The sequence below is a fragment of the Hemibagrus wyckioides genome, linkage group LG07, assembly GCF_019097595.1.
Source record: "Hemibagrus wyckioides isolate EC202008001 linkage group LG07, SWU_Hwy_1.0, whole genome shotgun sequence".
Classification (NCBI taxonomy): domain Eukaryota; kingdom Metazoa; phylum Chordata; class Actinopteri; order Siluriformes; family Bagridae; genus Hemibagrus; species Hemibagrus wyckioides.
In genome coordinates, this window is record NC_080716.1 from 28,805,045 (window position 1) to 28,820,198 (window position 15,154).

Here is a 15,154-nt window from a genome sequence, read left to right on the forward strand (position 1 = left end):
TGTCAACCTGAATAAGACATGAAATGCCATATGAGTGTTCTTTTGTCACACTGTTGGTTTGCAGTCAAATTAAAGCATCTTTAATTTGAATCTTGAATCTTGAATCTAAAAGGTCCCACTTTACACAATACCAACAAGTGCATGCAATTTCAAAACTCTTGTGTGTGATTGTGCTGTGCAATGTCCAGAAAAGAGTTGTGTTTGTTTATTTGGAGGAGGAGATTTACAGGAACGTGCAGCCAAACTGAGCAGATTGTTTACTTCCAGTCAATTATTTACCATGAGAGATATTGATACTGTCTCTGAATCACATCTAGCTTTAGCGATCACCTGAAAAACAGCTGTTTCGGCCATGAGGCTGTTTTTCTCTACTTCTGGCTTTTGTGTTATTTTGTCTGTGATTTTTGTCGGCCAGATTGCTGAGTCTGTTGGATTCCTCCGGAGCTCATCCCATAACTGGTAACATACAGCAATCTTGTGTTCTTCTTCCTCAGTAAAATCTCTGATCTGATACAGTCATGTGGGTTTGTGCTTGTAAGGTTGGGTTGTGTTACTGTCATACCTGATGTATTATAAGTCTTTCTTTCTTTCTTTCTTTCTTTCTTTCTTTCTTTCTTTCTTTCTTTCTTTCTGTCTTTCTTTCTTTCTTTCTTTCTTTTTTTTCTTTCTTTCTTTCTTTCTTTCTTTCTTTCTCTCTTCGCTTCTCTTCTCTTACTTTCTTTTCTTGCTCCTTCCCTCCCTCCCTCCCTCCCTCCCTTCTTCACTTCTTGACAAAAAAGCAAGACAAATGCAGACACACAACTACAGAGGTTTACAATGTCTGGAAAAATTATTTTGCTGTTCATTAATCTCAGACACACATTAGTAACAACCTGCTCACCTTAAAACTTATTGTCTGTGGAATAAGGAAACAGCAATCTAAAAGTGGAATGAGGAGAGTGAAGTCGTAGATTTCCTGTAACTTGCTGTGATATTAATGTACTTTAATTACTCTTAGTGCAAATTCATTTCCGTTAATCCAGCAGCGATTACCTCTCTGTCTCTGTGTCTCTGTCTGAAGGACTAACGTCTTCTCCAGAAGAACTCGAGATGCTGCATCACCCATTCCTATTAACTGTAAGCTGAAGAGTTGGACGCCATGGACACCATGTACCGTTTGCACAGAGGAAACGGTAAAGACCGGAACAGAAAATATTCGGCAGCCCATTTCACTCACTCCTGAATTGCTGCAATTCCAAAAACATACCTCGCTGCATGGATTGTTGATGGTTTGACACAATCCTACCAAGATCAGAACTCATCCTCTTCTGACAGTAGATTGTGTGATTAGAAATCAGCACCTTGATCAGTGTAGGTACCATGATATACAGCGTGCATTCTGTACTTTGCAGGTGCGGTTTCAGTATGTGGAGCGACACTCGCAGTTCGGAGGCGAAGGATGTGTTCACAGCCAGTGGGATAAGAAACTGTGTCCTGATCATAGCAACTGTGAGCCTCAGGATGAGTGTGGAGACATGTACGCCTGTCCTGAAACAGGTATGTGCCTCCATTCAGCATCTCTCTTTCTCTCTTTCTCTCTCTCTCTCTCTCTCTCTCTCTCTCCTCAGTGACTAGATATTATAGATTAAAACTGTTGTTTTTCCATGTTCTTGAGGTCAAGTGATTTGACTTAGTGTGTTTATGTGTCCACTCCTCGCAGGACGATGCATTAATCAGCATCTTCTCTGCAACGGTGATTTGGATTGTCAGCTCGGCAGTGATGAAGATAATTGCGAGGGAACACAAAGCCCAGAAACCAAGTGTGTGGGTATGATCTACATCCCGGGAGCAGAGAAGGCCACACAGGGGTAGGAACACAGGAGCTGGAGTTAGCATGCTGGTAAACTGGCAGCTATAAACATCTCTTATTAGCTTTAAAAACAAACAAGAAGCAAATCTCAGACCTACAACAACTGGCTAGACTACAGTACACAGATTAGCAGAATATTTACTCGCATTTACAGTATGAACCTCTGATTCTAGACCCAATCAAAGGGTGTTTTCTGGGTGTTTTTAATGTTTTGCAGCAGTTATTAAAATAAAATTAAATTTGAAAAAGTTACAGGAACATTAATGTTTCCTTGATGTTAGATGATTAAAACTAAACAAAATGTTTATAGCTGCTGTAACAGAATTGATAACAGGAAATAACTGAAAAGTTGATATTTACGAGTTGGGTTTTAAATCACGACTTTTAAATCACTTTGGTTCGGAGTATGATGTTGATGAATCTTTTCTTAATTAAATGCAAAAAAAATATTAAAAAAAAATTTAACCCCACTTTTATAAAATGAAGAACAAAGAACGTACATCGGTTGTGTTTTTAATTCATTTATGAAGCCACTGAAAACTTTATCGTTACATATTATATCGTTATCGAACCACTGCTCTTTTATAGATGCTCCATTTAAGTTGTATTTCAGTAAATTGGTGCATAAAACGTAAACATGATAGCTGGAAATATTTAAAATTAGTTTCTGAGACGATTAAACATTCAATTTCAATATGGATGAATCCGTCGATTCCATCATGTTATGTTCCTAACACACCTCCAACTCAGACATTTATACAGAGCTCAAAAATTACGAGCTTCCCACTTGTAATTATGACGTTGTGGTGGTGTTCAACTCGGAAATACAGTCTTTCCAATGTCACCTAAACGCAAAATAATTAACAACATTAAATGTAACTATACAGTCGCTTGTAAAAGTTTTCAACCGACTGGAATGGAAAGAAAAGAAGAGCATATATTTTCATTAAATACTGTATATAAAAGGTGCTTCTACCAACTACTAGTCTTCAGGGGGTGAATATTTATGCAAGGAGCATTTTTCATTTTGGAATTTTTATATGATGTGCTGATAAATATTTTGTTTTAAAGTTACTTTAAGAGCATTTCAGACTGAAACAATCTGTTTAAGTGACTTTTGGAGACAATCTGTTGACTTTTAAGGGGGTTGAATACTTCTGCAAGGCATTGTGAATGTATAAAATATGACATTTACACTAACTACTGTTCTGATACAAGCCCCAGAGAACAAACCCGACTGTAAGGTCATGCACTTTTCCAGCTATAACGCTCTGTCAGACGTTTTTGTGAACCACGTTCTGGACCATAAATACTTTGGAGGCATATGCGAGTACATCTACAATGGAGAATGGAGGGAACTGACGTACGACTCCTTCTGCGAGCAACTGTACTATAACGACGATGAGAAATATTTCAGGAAGCCATATAACTTCTTATCATATCGTACGATGGTACGTAAACACACTGCACCAAAAAAAACAAAAACATTTTTGCTGTCTAGCAGAGGCTGTAAGTTTCAAATCAGCATTGTGACCTACTGTAGACATCATTGTTTTTGTATTCATGTTAAGGATTCAGATTCTGGGGGTGTTTTTATATGGGGCTGGAGTTAAGTTTAAATACCTGTTTCTCAGGAACTGTATATCAGATTGAGCTGAAATTTGGTAGAACTTGAGATGCTATTTTCATCTCAAAGCGTGCTTGGGCCTCACATATCACCTGCTACGCTGCTGAGATACATCATCATATATCACCTTGAGGAAAAGCTCAAAGTTTATAATTACACATACCGTGCATAAACTTGGAAAAGATCCATTCTGAGATTTATTTTATTTGGTTGTATTTCAGGCACATTCTCTTAGCCAGGGATCAACAGAAAAATACAGCGATGCTGCAAGTTTAATAACAGCTCAGAAAACAGAGTCTTCCTACAACTGGGGTTTTACTTTTGGCGTCATGGCCGTTGAATCTGGACCGTCTGAGAGTCATTCAGAGATACTGCTGAAAAACCTAACACAATACGACAGTAAGGTAACGTACAACATGCTCTATATATTTTTGTTCATCACTTTCAGTATGCTCTTTTCCTTAGTCACAGGTGTTCGTGAATTAATAAGCAGACTAATAAGGCAATGCACAACATACCATTGGTTAATAAGCGGTATTATAAAGGAGGTTTTTTTGAATTCTGTATTCTGATTGGTCAGAAATTATTGAACAGCAGCTCTGACTGCAGTGCAGCTGCAAATCACAGAGGTATAAAACGCACTCGAATTTAATATGTTTTCATATATAACAGTGAACAGAGGGACTTTGATGGCAGAATTTTCATTTGAACAGTTCTTCTATAAGGCGACTTATTTAACATTTATGGAAGGAGTCTCCAGTGTGTGAGGAAGTGACTGGTGGAGTTGTGACAAGTGTAAGTGTTTTCCAGAGAGAGAAACAAAAGGAAGCTTCTGCGGAAACAACTGATTTATAGCTGCTATACAGTACATGCTAACAGGAAATAATATTTTCGACCATTTTACAAGGTAAATGTAATTATAAATGGATAAAAAGCCAGAGTGGTGGTTCTGTAAGAGAAATAAAACGTGCAGGAAGGGAACATTAACCATGTTCTTGACTCTGTGGACTTGCTATATGTCTGTGTTTAAAGTACAAATCTCCTAGTATTGATATTTCCAGAAACTCAAGAGGATAAATGTTCACCCTGATCTCTCTCTCTCTCTCTCTCTCTCTCTCTCTGTGTGACTCTGCAGGAAGTAGAGTTTATTCGGCTGCTCTCGACGGTGGAAACGGCGCAGTTTAAGATGAGAAGTCGGGATCTGATGCTGCATGAGGACATGCTGCAGTCGCTCATGGAGCTGCCCGAGCAATATGACTTCGGAGCTTACTCCCGCTTCATCAACGATTACGGCACTCATTATGTAACGCAAGGCATCATGGGAGGCATCCTGGATTATGTAGTGGTGCTCAACAAAAAGTTGATGGAAAAAATGGGTAAGGAACAGCTCACAGCAGCACTGTTAGGAAAGAACAATCAACTACAGATAGGAAAAATGTTACATCACACACATACATAAGACATGACAATCCATCCATCTTCCCATCCATCTATCTTCTGTACCAGGGGAACCCCAGGGAACACAGGGCACAAGGTGGCGGACAAAAAAAGAAAAAAGCTCTCTAAATTGAAATATGCACAAATGTAGCTAATATTTCTTAATAACTTTGGAATGATTCTAAATCAAATATACGATTGTTCAGTTTGATTAGATGCTTTTCTTCATTTCATTTTTCTTTTTTCTAAAAATTGGAAATCATGTTTTGGCCAGAAAAGCTGGATTAGGACACTATTTCAAGTTGGAAATGAATAGAAATTTCTAGAAATAATCTCAGTTTCGAATTCAAATTTTACTGGTCACATACACGAACATGTAGTGAAATGTAAAATAAATAAAATAAATTAAGTAAATAAATTAATTAATAAGCAAACAAACAAATAAAAAAAACAAATAGTATAAACAAAAAAAAAATAATCCAAAAAATAAAATAAAAATGAGACAAAATAAAACAAGATAAATAGTTATGCAAATGAAATACAGTGGTATTAGCATAAATATAATGAATTCACCTTATCCATATACACTACTAACTACCTGAATCTTTAATATCATGAGAGAAATTAACTGATTAAGAAACTCAAACTTGTGTTTTTAACTTAGAGCTGAAGGGTGAGGAAGTTCAGAACTGCCTTGGTGTTTCTCTGGGCATCACAAAGACCTTCTCTCTGGGAATGAGTGGCAAGATCTCAGCAAATCTCAAGCAATGTGAGACCGTAAAAGGCCTGGAAAGAGGTAGCCTGCAGATGAATAGGCTTATCTTTTATTACTTTAAAATATTTTTAACCTTCGTAACCTTAACAATGGCATATTGCTTTGCAGAGACAAATGAAGACAGTGGCCTGATCAGGGATGTGATCGGTTTTGTGAAAGGAGGAACCTTAGGCCAGAGCGCCGCTCAGTTAGTCATCCGTAACGCAGAGACCTACAGGTCCTGGGGCAAATCTCTCAAGTACAACCCAGCCGTCATTAAGTTCGAGGTAATATTTCCTGACTTTTTAATTAATGCAGTATAAGTGCTGAGTGGACATTACAGCTCATTTTAATTCATTATCTTGCAAAAAAATCTTACAAAAGTTTCTCATTTCTCTACATTCACTTAAATGTGTTAATAGTAACTGTCCCTCTTTTTTTTTTTTTTTTTAGAACTGTTTCCTTAAAGCTAAACGTGACGTAACTTAAAATCTCCTGTAAAGCAAGTAAAAAATATCAATCAAGATTTGAAGTCAGAGTCTTTTCTGACTCATTTACGAGTTGAGAGGTCATAATTGCCAGTCCCTCTGGTAAAGTTTCTAATTTACTACAGATTTTCTGCAGATTTGAGCTGATACACATGCATTCAGTTCACTTTAAAAACTGACTGAATCACACTGCAAAAGACAAAATAATTTCCGAATAATTTCGGAAATTCACCAAAGTGATTCGGTTTAAAGAATCGACTCATTCCCCAATAATACTTTCCTGAAGCTTTTAAGCATAATGCCTCCTATGTGTCACCATAAATAAAAGGAGTCTAAAAGAAGTATCCTGTGCTTGAGATTTCACCAATTCGAGTTGTGAAAATTAAATAAAAACAATAAGCACACAAAACTCTAGAAGCTGCAATACAAATTTTTAAAAAAATATGCAAACAAATCAAGCATTTTTGTCATGAATCACAAAAAAAAAACCTCCTGGAGTGTCCGATTAAATGAAGATTTTTTTTTAAAGAGGCGTGAGAAATCTCCAAATCTGCACTCATGAATATTCTGAGTTCTAATTACAACATGTTTGTGCCGCTAGCTCATATTTAGCTCATAATGTTTCGGTCAGGTAGCATTTCTTTAGCCGTCATGAACTTTCACCTTATTGCTTCAACGCAAAAGTTTCTTTCATACTAATGGACCATACCTCACACTTTGTCAGGGTCTGCCCATCTACGAACTGGTGCGGTTCAGCACAGCAGCGTCTCAGGCTCGCACCAGGATCCCGCTCCTGAAGCAGGCATGGGAGGAGTACATGCAGCAGTTCAACCCGTGCCGCTGTGCCCCCTGCAGGAACAATGGAGTGCCTGTGCTCTCAAAGACCTCCTGCAGGTGCCTCTGCAAGCAAGGATACGACGGTCTCGCATGCCAGAAGTCCAGCCGGGAACGTGAGAATTTTTAAAGATTATTAGTCAATTATTCATTTCCAATTATTCATATAAATCAATGATAAAGTATTTTCTTGATTAATTGATTAATTGTATTATTAATTAGTTTACATTAATTAGTGTAAATTCTAAATTATTTAATGTTATTTAATGGATAGTGAAATAATGACAATTTTTGAAATATGTAATAAAAATATTTAACAAAATATTTTATTTTATTTCATTTCAAATTTAAGTAGATTTGTCAGCATTCTCTTGCCAGTGAAATTGTACTTTCAGATAATGATTCCTACTACTACTTCTTCTACTACTACTACTACTACTACTAATAATAATAATAATAAATGTCACCAAAAAGAGCTTTAGTCAGTTTTAATTAATGATGCATTAGGCTTTGTTTTGGAGCTTCCAGTTCATGGTAATTACTCCAAGACATGCAGATGTCTGACGCTTCACTTTCTTAACTCTCCTAAAAAAAGTTTGGGTCTCAGTGATGCTTTAGCACGTCAATGCCATCTGGAAAAGGGAGTGAAAGTGGAAGAGCCTATGCTCAGTGAGAGCATATGTGAGCTGTGATGCAGGCTGGAAAGAAGCAGTAGCTGGATCTCTAAGGAAGCGTTCAGGCGCTGAGGGCTGGCAGCTGCTGTGCAGTGAGCGAGACCTGTGTCAGGGTTGGGAATTGGGAACAACTAAATTATGAGAGAAACTAAGAAATGGTTAGTTTATCCAGTGTGCTTCTGATTCCTGTTACTCCAGCAGGCCAGCTCTGGTATTTATTAATTTAACTCTGCAAGGAAAGGGTTTAGTGCTAATTGAGTTGCGAAATACTTTAATACTTTTAAAATGCATGTATTTAATCCAAATCCAGAGATAAACATTATAAAATATTTCCAAGCACAGGTACACCTCTGACTGTGTATGCACTGTACATAGGCTTTAACACATTAACATGTGTTTTCTCAGCTGGTCCTGTTCATGGATCGTGGAGCTGCTGGAGTTCCTGGTCTTCCTGCTCGTCTGGAACAAAGACACGAAAACGAGAGTGTAATAACCCCGCTCCTAAAGACGGCGGCTTCCAGTGTGGAGGGAATACAGTGCAGACGAAACGCTGCTGAAACTAACGTGCAAATCGGGATAGAATGTATTCTATAGAAAGGAAATGTGTTGATGTATGAATAAATGAATTTAATAATGAATAAAAAAAACTTAAAGCGTTTACAGTGTTAGACAGTGTTTATTGTGCACATAAAAATGCAGGACATGATGATTTTTTTCATGAATAGATGGATTCATTTCATATAAGTGATGTCATTTCGATTATTTTGCAAGACATAAATATTCTGATCAGGATATCTAATCAGTGTTGTCTCTTGTCTTTAGTTGTGTACTTAAAAGCAGTTGGTGGAGTCTTCCTGTTTCCCTCGACAGGAACTTCCGCCATTTTGCGGTGCTGGATTGTTGCAATGACGAGTCCGCTTTTTGGTCTGACCATTGCAAGCTGACCATTCAGACCAGCAGCTCCAGCTTCCGTCCACTGGCATTCCTGGGAATGTGAATCAAATTCATGTACACTAGTATAAAGAATATAAAATGGACATCAGTATGAGTCCAGTGTGAGTCTCAGATGACTGACCTGATCGTTTCGTGTCTTCACAACTCAGCCCTCTGAAGCCATTAGGACAGACACATTCACACCGTGTACCTGAGCAGCAACATGAAGCTTACAGTTAGAGATCAAGGGTCAAGGGTCAGTCCAGCACAAATTCCACATTTTATTTTCTTATCTCATTATTTCTCATATAGAAACTAAAAACTGGTGATGAAGCAAAGTTGATTGTTTTCCTATAACATCATAAGTAGTCTTTATTTGTCACATATACACTATTACTGCACAGTGAAATTCTTTCTTCACATATCCCATCCTTGGGGATTGGGGTCAGAGCGCAGGGTCAGGCATGATGCAGTGCCCCTGGAGCAGGGGGGGTGGGGTGGACCCAATGGTGGCAGCTTAGTAATGTTGAACCCCGATCCTCCAGTCAGTGACCCAGAGCCTTTACCACTTGAACTACCTCCGCCCATCATGCCACAAAGTGTTTTACCCTTCTTCAACCACAACAGTTTTGTCAACTTTTTTCTAATTAAAAAATGCTGATACTTTGCTGGAAAACAAGCTAGCTCCTTTTCACACTGTCATTAAGTTATAGCAGCTACAAATGGTCATTTCTTAACAACAACCTCTTTCATTTCTTTCTCTTGTAGTAAATAGGCTAAAAAAAAGAAAGCAACATGAAGAGAAAGTGGAGAGTGGAAATTGACACTGGAGACTCCTTACAAAAAAATATTAAATAGATGCCTCCGGTCAGAAAGCTTTGATTTAAAGCAATGATTAAACAAGTCCTAATGTATTGGAATGAGTGCCTTAATATAAAGCTGTGATTTGCAGTTACACTACTGTTAGAGCTGCTGTTCTAGGAAATGAACCAACACCTTCTGACCAATCAGGATCCAGAATTGAACAGCGCTGTGGTGTAAATGTGCAGATGTATGTGTGTAAGTGCATGTTGCTAACAGCTAATTAGTCTGCAGGTCTATGGACTATGTCTTATATTTACTTGTTTTTTTTTTGTTTTGTTTTTTTTAAATGAGGACACGATTGATGAAATGAAATAAAAGAATGATATATTTAGTAGTGAAGTGAGAATTTTCACTAGGAGGAGGTTGTGCTCTAGAGGATCTGACCTTTAAGCACAGCCACTCCGTTGTTGAGGCAGGGAGTGCAGCGGCATGAGTCGCTCTCGCTCAGGAACTCCATCAGAGCACGCTTCAGGTTCTTTTTCAGCATGTTGGCGTTGGTGAAATCCTTTCCTGTCACTAGTTCATAAAGTGGTGCCATCTGCAACACAGAGCACAGGCTGCGTCTCAATCATCCTTGCAGTAATTCTGTAGTCAGGGCACAGATCAGGGAGTCTGCCATGTTAAGGTCTCTCTCTTTCCCCCTCTCTCTCAGTTGATAAATCTGCACTGGAACCTTCAATCACGAAAAAAAAATCCAGCTACGTTCCCTTATTGGAAATTTTCTGAAACATCACAGCTGGAGAAAAGGACAATAGTCATAAATGTGCTTCAGACCTTAGTGCTGACGAAGTCAGGGTTGTGATGGACGGCTTCCCCCCACAGCTGCATAATGTCCGGCGTGGGGAGCTGCTTGGCAGACAGACTCGAGACTGTCTCGCTGTCTCCTCCTCTGACCACGGACACGTAATCCTCCACAAGGGAATTGCGGTCCTCAGAATCTGAGAAATACAGTGCGAAATCAGAATCAGGGATCAGAGCAGTGTATATAACACATCAACAACACACACGTTTCAGATTCTTTAGACTTTAACTCTTTTTCCCAGAGACCAAAAAAACTCTCTCCTGTTTTGTTGTGTCCATTATAAGCAATGAATATCTTTGTCATGTCCCACTTCACAGCGGTGGTTAATATGAAGCTCATATATAGTAGACACTCAGGGATTTATTTTATTTCTGTTGTTTACCTAGCCTACTAGAGGCAATATATCTATAGAAAAGTTTAAATGGTTAGAATGGTTAGTATTTATCTTCTACTAAATAATTAAAAAGAGGATGCACTCTTTGTCTAGTTCAGTGTTCTTCAGGCTCTTGATCAGGACAACATTTCTTGCATTTGGCATTATGCCCTTATCCAGAGCAACTTACATTTATCTCATATATACAACTAAGCAACTAAGGATTAAGAGCCTTGCTTAGGGGCTCAGCAGTGGCAGCTTGGCAGACCAAAGATTTGAACTCATAGCCTTCGGATCACTAGTCTAACAACCATAACCACTGAGCTACCACCTCATTACCTTTTAGTGCTCAACACACACATTGCCTCATTACCACTCATCTGCACTTTACTCCCAATAGTCACACTGGTCTACCGGTTAAACAGAAAATTGAATATTTAACTAGTTAAACATTCATGTTAAAACTAGAATCAATTCAATCATGTCGACGCTCAAATTTATAAGTTTCTCAAAAGCTGGTTACATAACCGCACTATTTGACTATATAGTGTACAGTTATAGAAGGGAAATGGCTTTTAAGTGTCACCCAGATGACCATGGCTTCCCTTTTGAGTCTCAGGGAGTTTTTACTCACCTCTGGCTCAGTCATTAGTGATAAATATAAATTGAAATATCAAATTCTATAACCTGAATTTTTATATTCCTTTATATCATTTATTGCTGCTCTGCAACAATATCCATTGTTAAAAGTGCTATACAAAAAAAAAAAATAATTTAATTTTCCATATACTTTCTTCCCTTTCCTGCTTATATATTAAATTCTGTTTTTTATTGAAATTCAAATCTTAGAATATGCAATTTTTATTTTATTATTATTTTTTATTTTATTTTTATTAATTTATGATGGCTTACGATATTGTACTGTGTAATAATTGTGTATGTGACATAAAATTTGAAATTTGAATATTTCAACACACACAAATTATTTTATTGAATTGAACCATAGCAGAAGCAGCCAATGCAGTTCAATGGGTCTAAATGTTTTCAAACCTGAATCTAGCTTTCTGTAGCAGATCCATTGCTGGGGCCAAACACATACATTCATGTCCATTATTTAGCCTATTTTTTTATGTCTAATATATATAAGCTAAACCTTAATAGTTATGCATTGAAATGTTTTCATTTGATTCTGTTAGTTGTTCCTCCAAATGGCAAACTTTATGTAGCTGGACCTTTTTCATATAATGCAAACGGCTCTATTTAGTTTAAGGAAATCAATAACATACATGAAAATCTTGTTGGCGAGCCAGCCAGGAGGTACAAAATTACAAGATGAAAACTCCAGGACATTTTCACAGAACTAAACGAGATTTTAAAAAAGGACTGAGTTATATGAGTTGTGTAAAAGTGATCCTTACCTCCCAACTCTTTCAGCAGGCCCTCACAGGTTCCGCCCTGAGCCCCTGCTGACACGTACACACCCTTGATGTTGCCTCCGATTGTAAAGCCTACCTGCAGGCATGACTTGGCATCATTTAGAGAGTACTCTACAAAAATGGAAAAAAAAGAAAAAGAAAACACAATGACACAACTGCTTAAGGATTTGAGTGATGATTGACATTTTTTGTTTTACATAGAAATGTATATATATTGGGAATATCATTAGCTATATTGAGCTCTATGTAGTATATACTGTATATTATCTGGCTATATTTATATACTGTATACAGTAGATTGATTGATTGTTAGTAGATTTTGTTCACTTTTAATTTGTCCTCACTAGAATTCTTGATGTTTTCCTTGTTGAGGATGAGGGTATGGTCGAAAATTCCCCCGAGCGTGGCCTCTGTGATGTAGTGTGTGCCGTAGTCGCTGAACAGATCCCGGTACTCGCCGTACGTGTATTCGAGCGGGAGAGCTCGCAGGCGTGACAGGAACTCTGGGTGCAGCATCAAGTTGTCCACCTTAAGGGCATAGCGTGCTACCTCGAGCTGAACATGTGCATGGACAAAGCTGTTTGTCTGAAACAACAACATGACCAGAAAGGTGTTACAGTATAACGTCAAGCTAACTGGACAACAGTACTCAAAATAAAGTGCATTTAGTTATATATATTTTGCTAATTCTAGCAAGACAGTAAAGTCAGCAAAGTCATTTGTTAGCTGTTTATCTAGTGTAGAATTCCAGAATTTGTGTGTGTGTGTGTGTGTGTGTGTGTATGTATGTGTGTATGTGTTGTGCTTCACCTTCCCAGCATAACTGCTTAGCTTCTGCACAGATTTCTTGTACTTGCTTTCATCATAGTTAAATCCAATGTGGAAGACTCCAGGAACGGCAAAGCTGAAGGAGACGGTGGTCCTTGACATGGTACCCTTCATGGTGTGTTCTGAGAACTCTTGGTATGACTCAAAAGTTTCCATCTTGTAATTGTAGGAGCCTTTTGTCTGGATGGTGAGAAAAATAAAGTGGTTTGGGTTTTTATTATCCTTCTTAGTCGTAGATACATGGAGTTGAAAAGTCTCTAGCCAAGAATGTATTTTTAATGAAATATTATAAGCTACTTATGTTATTTGCAGGGCTTATTTAGTAATTTATCTGAACCAAGGGCCCAATTCTCTGAATATTAAACTGCCTTCCTGTTTATAAGTCATTTCCTGTTTATAGACTTTTTCAGGGTTCATTTCTATTGCATAAGGTCTGAGCTTGTTATTTGTCATTGCATTGCATTTCTAGACGAATCCTCAGCACATGGAGCCTGAACCCTTTTCCTTGTCTCTCTCCTGAGTCTTTGTAGTTACAGGTTATTATATTGACAAAACAGAAAAGTACTAGGCGTTGAATGCAGATGATGCAGGTTGTGATGGTAGACTCAGCCCCAGGATTTACTCCTTTGTGGGCAGTTTTGGTGAGTGTTGTGGGTTAGACTTGCCTCCAAAGTGTATTGCTGGATGTTGTATGGTTTTCTGTAGCGCACATCCTGGATAAAATGGGGCAAACAGCCACCAGCATAGTAGCGATTATCCAGCACCACCCCCCCCAAGTTACTGTTCAGCACATTAATCCTGAGAGTAAAAATCAGTAGTGAGTCATCATGTTGTTAACCTTCTGCTCTGTTCATCCAAATGATGAATTATATACATTTGTAATTATAACTTGTATACATACACACACACACAGACACACACACACACCCTTTGCCGAGGTTCTCGATGCCGTAGTATTCTTCAGTTGGCTGGTTGCAGGCTTTGAACACTTTTATACAGTTGAGCTCATCAGAACTGTCACCACAGTCATCGTCCCCATTACAGCGCAGCCCCTCCGGCACACAACGACCTGCCAGACACACACACAATGACACACACACACACAATAGTAAGGGGATAAAGAGTGGTTTGTAAATCCTAGGAGGCAAAAGGAGGCATGGCCTTTCTACCTGTCAGTCTCAATGAAGGAGGCGTAACCTAATGCTTATGTAGTAGTTGTGTGTTGGGATGCTTGTGTGATGGTTGTATTGTGTGCCAGTTGTTCTGTTACTATGGGATGGTTATAGAAATGTTATGTTGTTATTAATGACCATGTATTGGTTATTTATAGGTTGTGCATTATTTAAAGGTTGTGTATTGGTTCTTTAGTGATGATATTATGGCAATTTAATAGGTGTGTAGTGATTATATAATTTGTCTGTAATTCTGGGTGTATAGGTGACCTGTTCTTAGACACTGGAAGCCCTGGCAGAGTGGCACAGAACTGCGGCACGAGTAGCGTGGTGGCGGCGTACAGGACTCTTCTTCACGACCGAGCTCATGACACGGCTCTCCACCAAACTGAGATGGCTGCAGCACCTTGGCAGAGCGGAACTGAGAAGCAGAGAGGTTAGAATGGATACATTCCACATAGTGTTCACACTTTATATTTGATTTACAAAATAAACAGTAAAGTAAGTGTGTGTGTGTGTGGGTGTACCCTCTTTTTCAGGCAGGGGTCACAGCGGGTCCATTGTGTCCACTCGGACAGGGAGCATTCCACAGGGTTGAGTGGAGGTTTTGACTGGGATCGACACACTACAACCACCGCACTGCCACACACATGCACACACACACACACACACACTCAGCTACTGCAGGAATACAGTGTTTATCACAGAATTAAATATCTGGGCTAATGAGTCACTCACACTAGTACAGTATGTTATGTTTCAGGTAGGGGGTGTGGCTGAACGTGATATTTAGGTAAGGGGTGTGGCCGAATATGATTATTCAGGTAGGGGTGCAGCTTAAAATGATTTTAAAGTAAGGGTGTGGCCTAATGTGAGTTTCAGGTAGGGGATGTGACCTAATGTGATTTTCAGGTAAAGGTGTGGCTTAATGTGATTTTCAGGTAAGGGTGTCACCTAATGTGATTTTTAGGTAAAGGTGTGGCTTAATGTGATTTTCAGGTAAAGGTGTGGCCTAATGTGAGTTTCAGGTAGGGGTGTGGCCTAATGTGATTTTCAGGTAAAGGTGTGGCTTAATGTGATTTT

At 38.6% G+C, this 15,154-nt stretch overlaps 2 protein-coding genes across 2 annotated transcripts in view; one reads left to right on the top strand and one right to left on the bottom strand.

The window, feature by feature from the left end:
- The first annotated feature begins 299 nt into the window (after positions 1 to 299).
- c8a (complement component 8, alpha polypeptide) lies at positions 300 to 8,321 on the top strand. The gene is made up of 11 exons (XM_058395880.1): positions 300 to 459; positions 1,061 to 1,172; positions 1,392 to 1,536; positions 1,700 to 1,847; positions 3,111 to 3,300; positions 3,698 to 3,880; positions 4,612 to 4,852; positions 5,578 to 5,709; positions 5,797 to 5,954; positions 6,880 to 7,105; positions 8,069 to 8,321. The coding sequence occupies exons 1-11, from the start codon at positions 353 to 355 to the stop codon at positions 8,218 to 8,220; spliced, it is 1,794 nt and encodes a 597-aa protein (XP_058251863.1). The 5' UTR covers positions 300 to 352; the 3' UTR covers positions 8,221 to 8,321.
- A 17-nt stretch (positions 8,322 to 8,338) lies between these two features.
- c8b (complement component 8, beta polypeptide) overlaps positions 8,339 to 15,154 on the bottom strand; it is a 54,577-nt gene continuing 47,761 nt past the window's right edge. The window contains exons 15-25 of the mRNA XM_058395193.1: positions 14,599 to 14,710; positions 14,342 to 14,492; positions 13,827 to 13,968; positions 13,565 to 13,697; positions 12,882 to 13,079; positions 12,416 to 12,656; positions 12,054 to 12,182; positions 10,235 to 10,398; positions 9,845 to 9,998; positions 8,739 to 8,807; positions 8,339 to 8,648 (exon numbers count right to left, since the gene is read on the bottom strand). Coding sequence (XP_058251176.1) covers positions 8,494 to 8,648; positions 8,739 to 8,807; positions 9,845 to 9,998; positions 10,235 to 10,398; positions 12,054 to 12,182; positions 12,416 to 12,656; positions 12,882 to 13,079; positions 13,565 to 13,697; positions 13,827 to 13,968; positions 14,342 to 14,492; positions 14,599 to 14,710 — 1,648 coding nt within the window. The 3' untranslated portion in view covers positions 8,339 to 8,493. The remainder of the gene's footprint in view (positions 8,649 to 8,738; positions 8,808 to 9,844; positions 9,999 to 10,234; positions 10,399 to 12,053; positions 12,183 to 12,415; positions 12,657 to 12,881; positions 13,080 to 13,564; positions 13,698 to 13,826; positions 13,969 to 14,341; positions 14,493 to 14,598; positions 14,711 to 15,154) is intronic.

Excerpts from the sequence above, each read along its gene's own strand:
- c8a (XM_058395880.1), top strand. The coding sequence starts at position 353 with ATGAGGCTGTTTTTCTCTACTTCTGGCTTTTGTGTTATTTTGTCTGTG. Across the intron at positions 1,848-3,110 it reads GCAGAGAAGGCCACACAGGG|CTATAACGCTCTGTCAGACG; the intron begins GTAGGAACACAG and ends GCACTTTTCCAG. Across the intron at positions 4,853-5,577 it reads AAAGTTGATGGAAAAAATGG|AGCTGAAGGGTGAGGAAGTT; the intron begins GTAAGGAACAGC and ends TTTTTAACTTAG.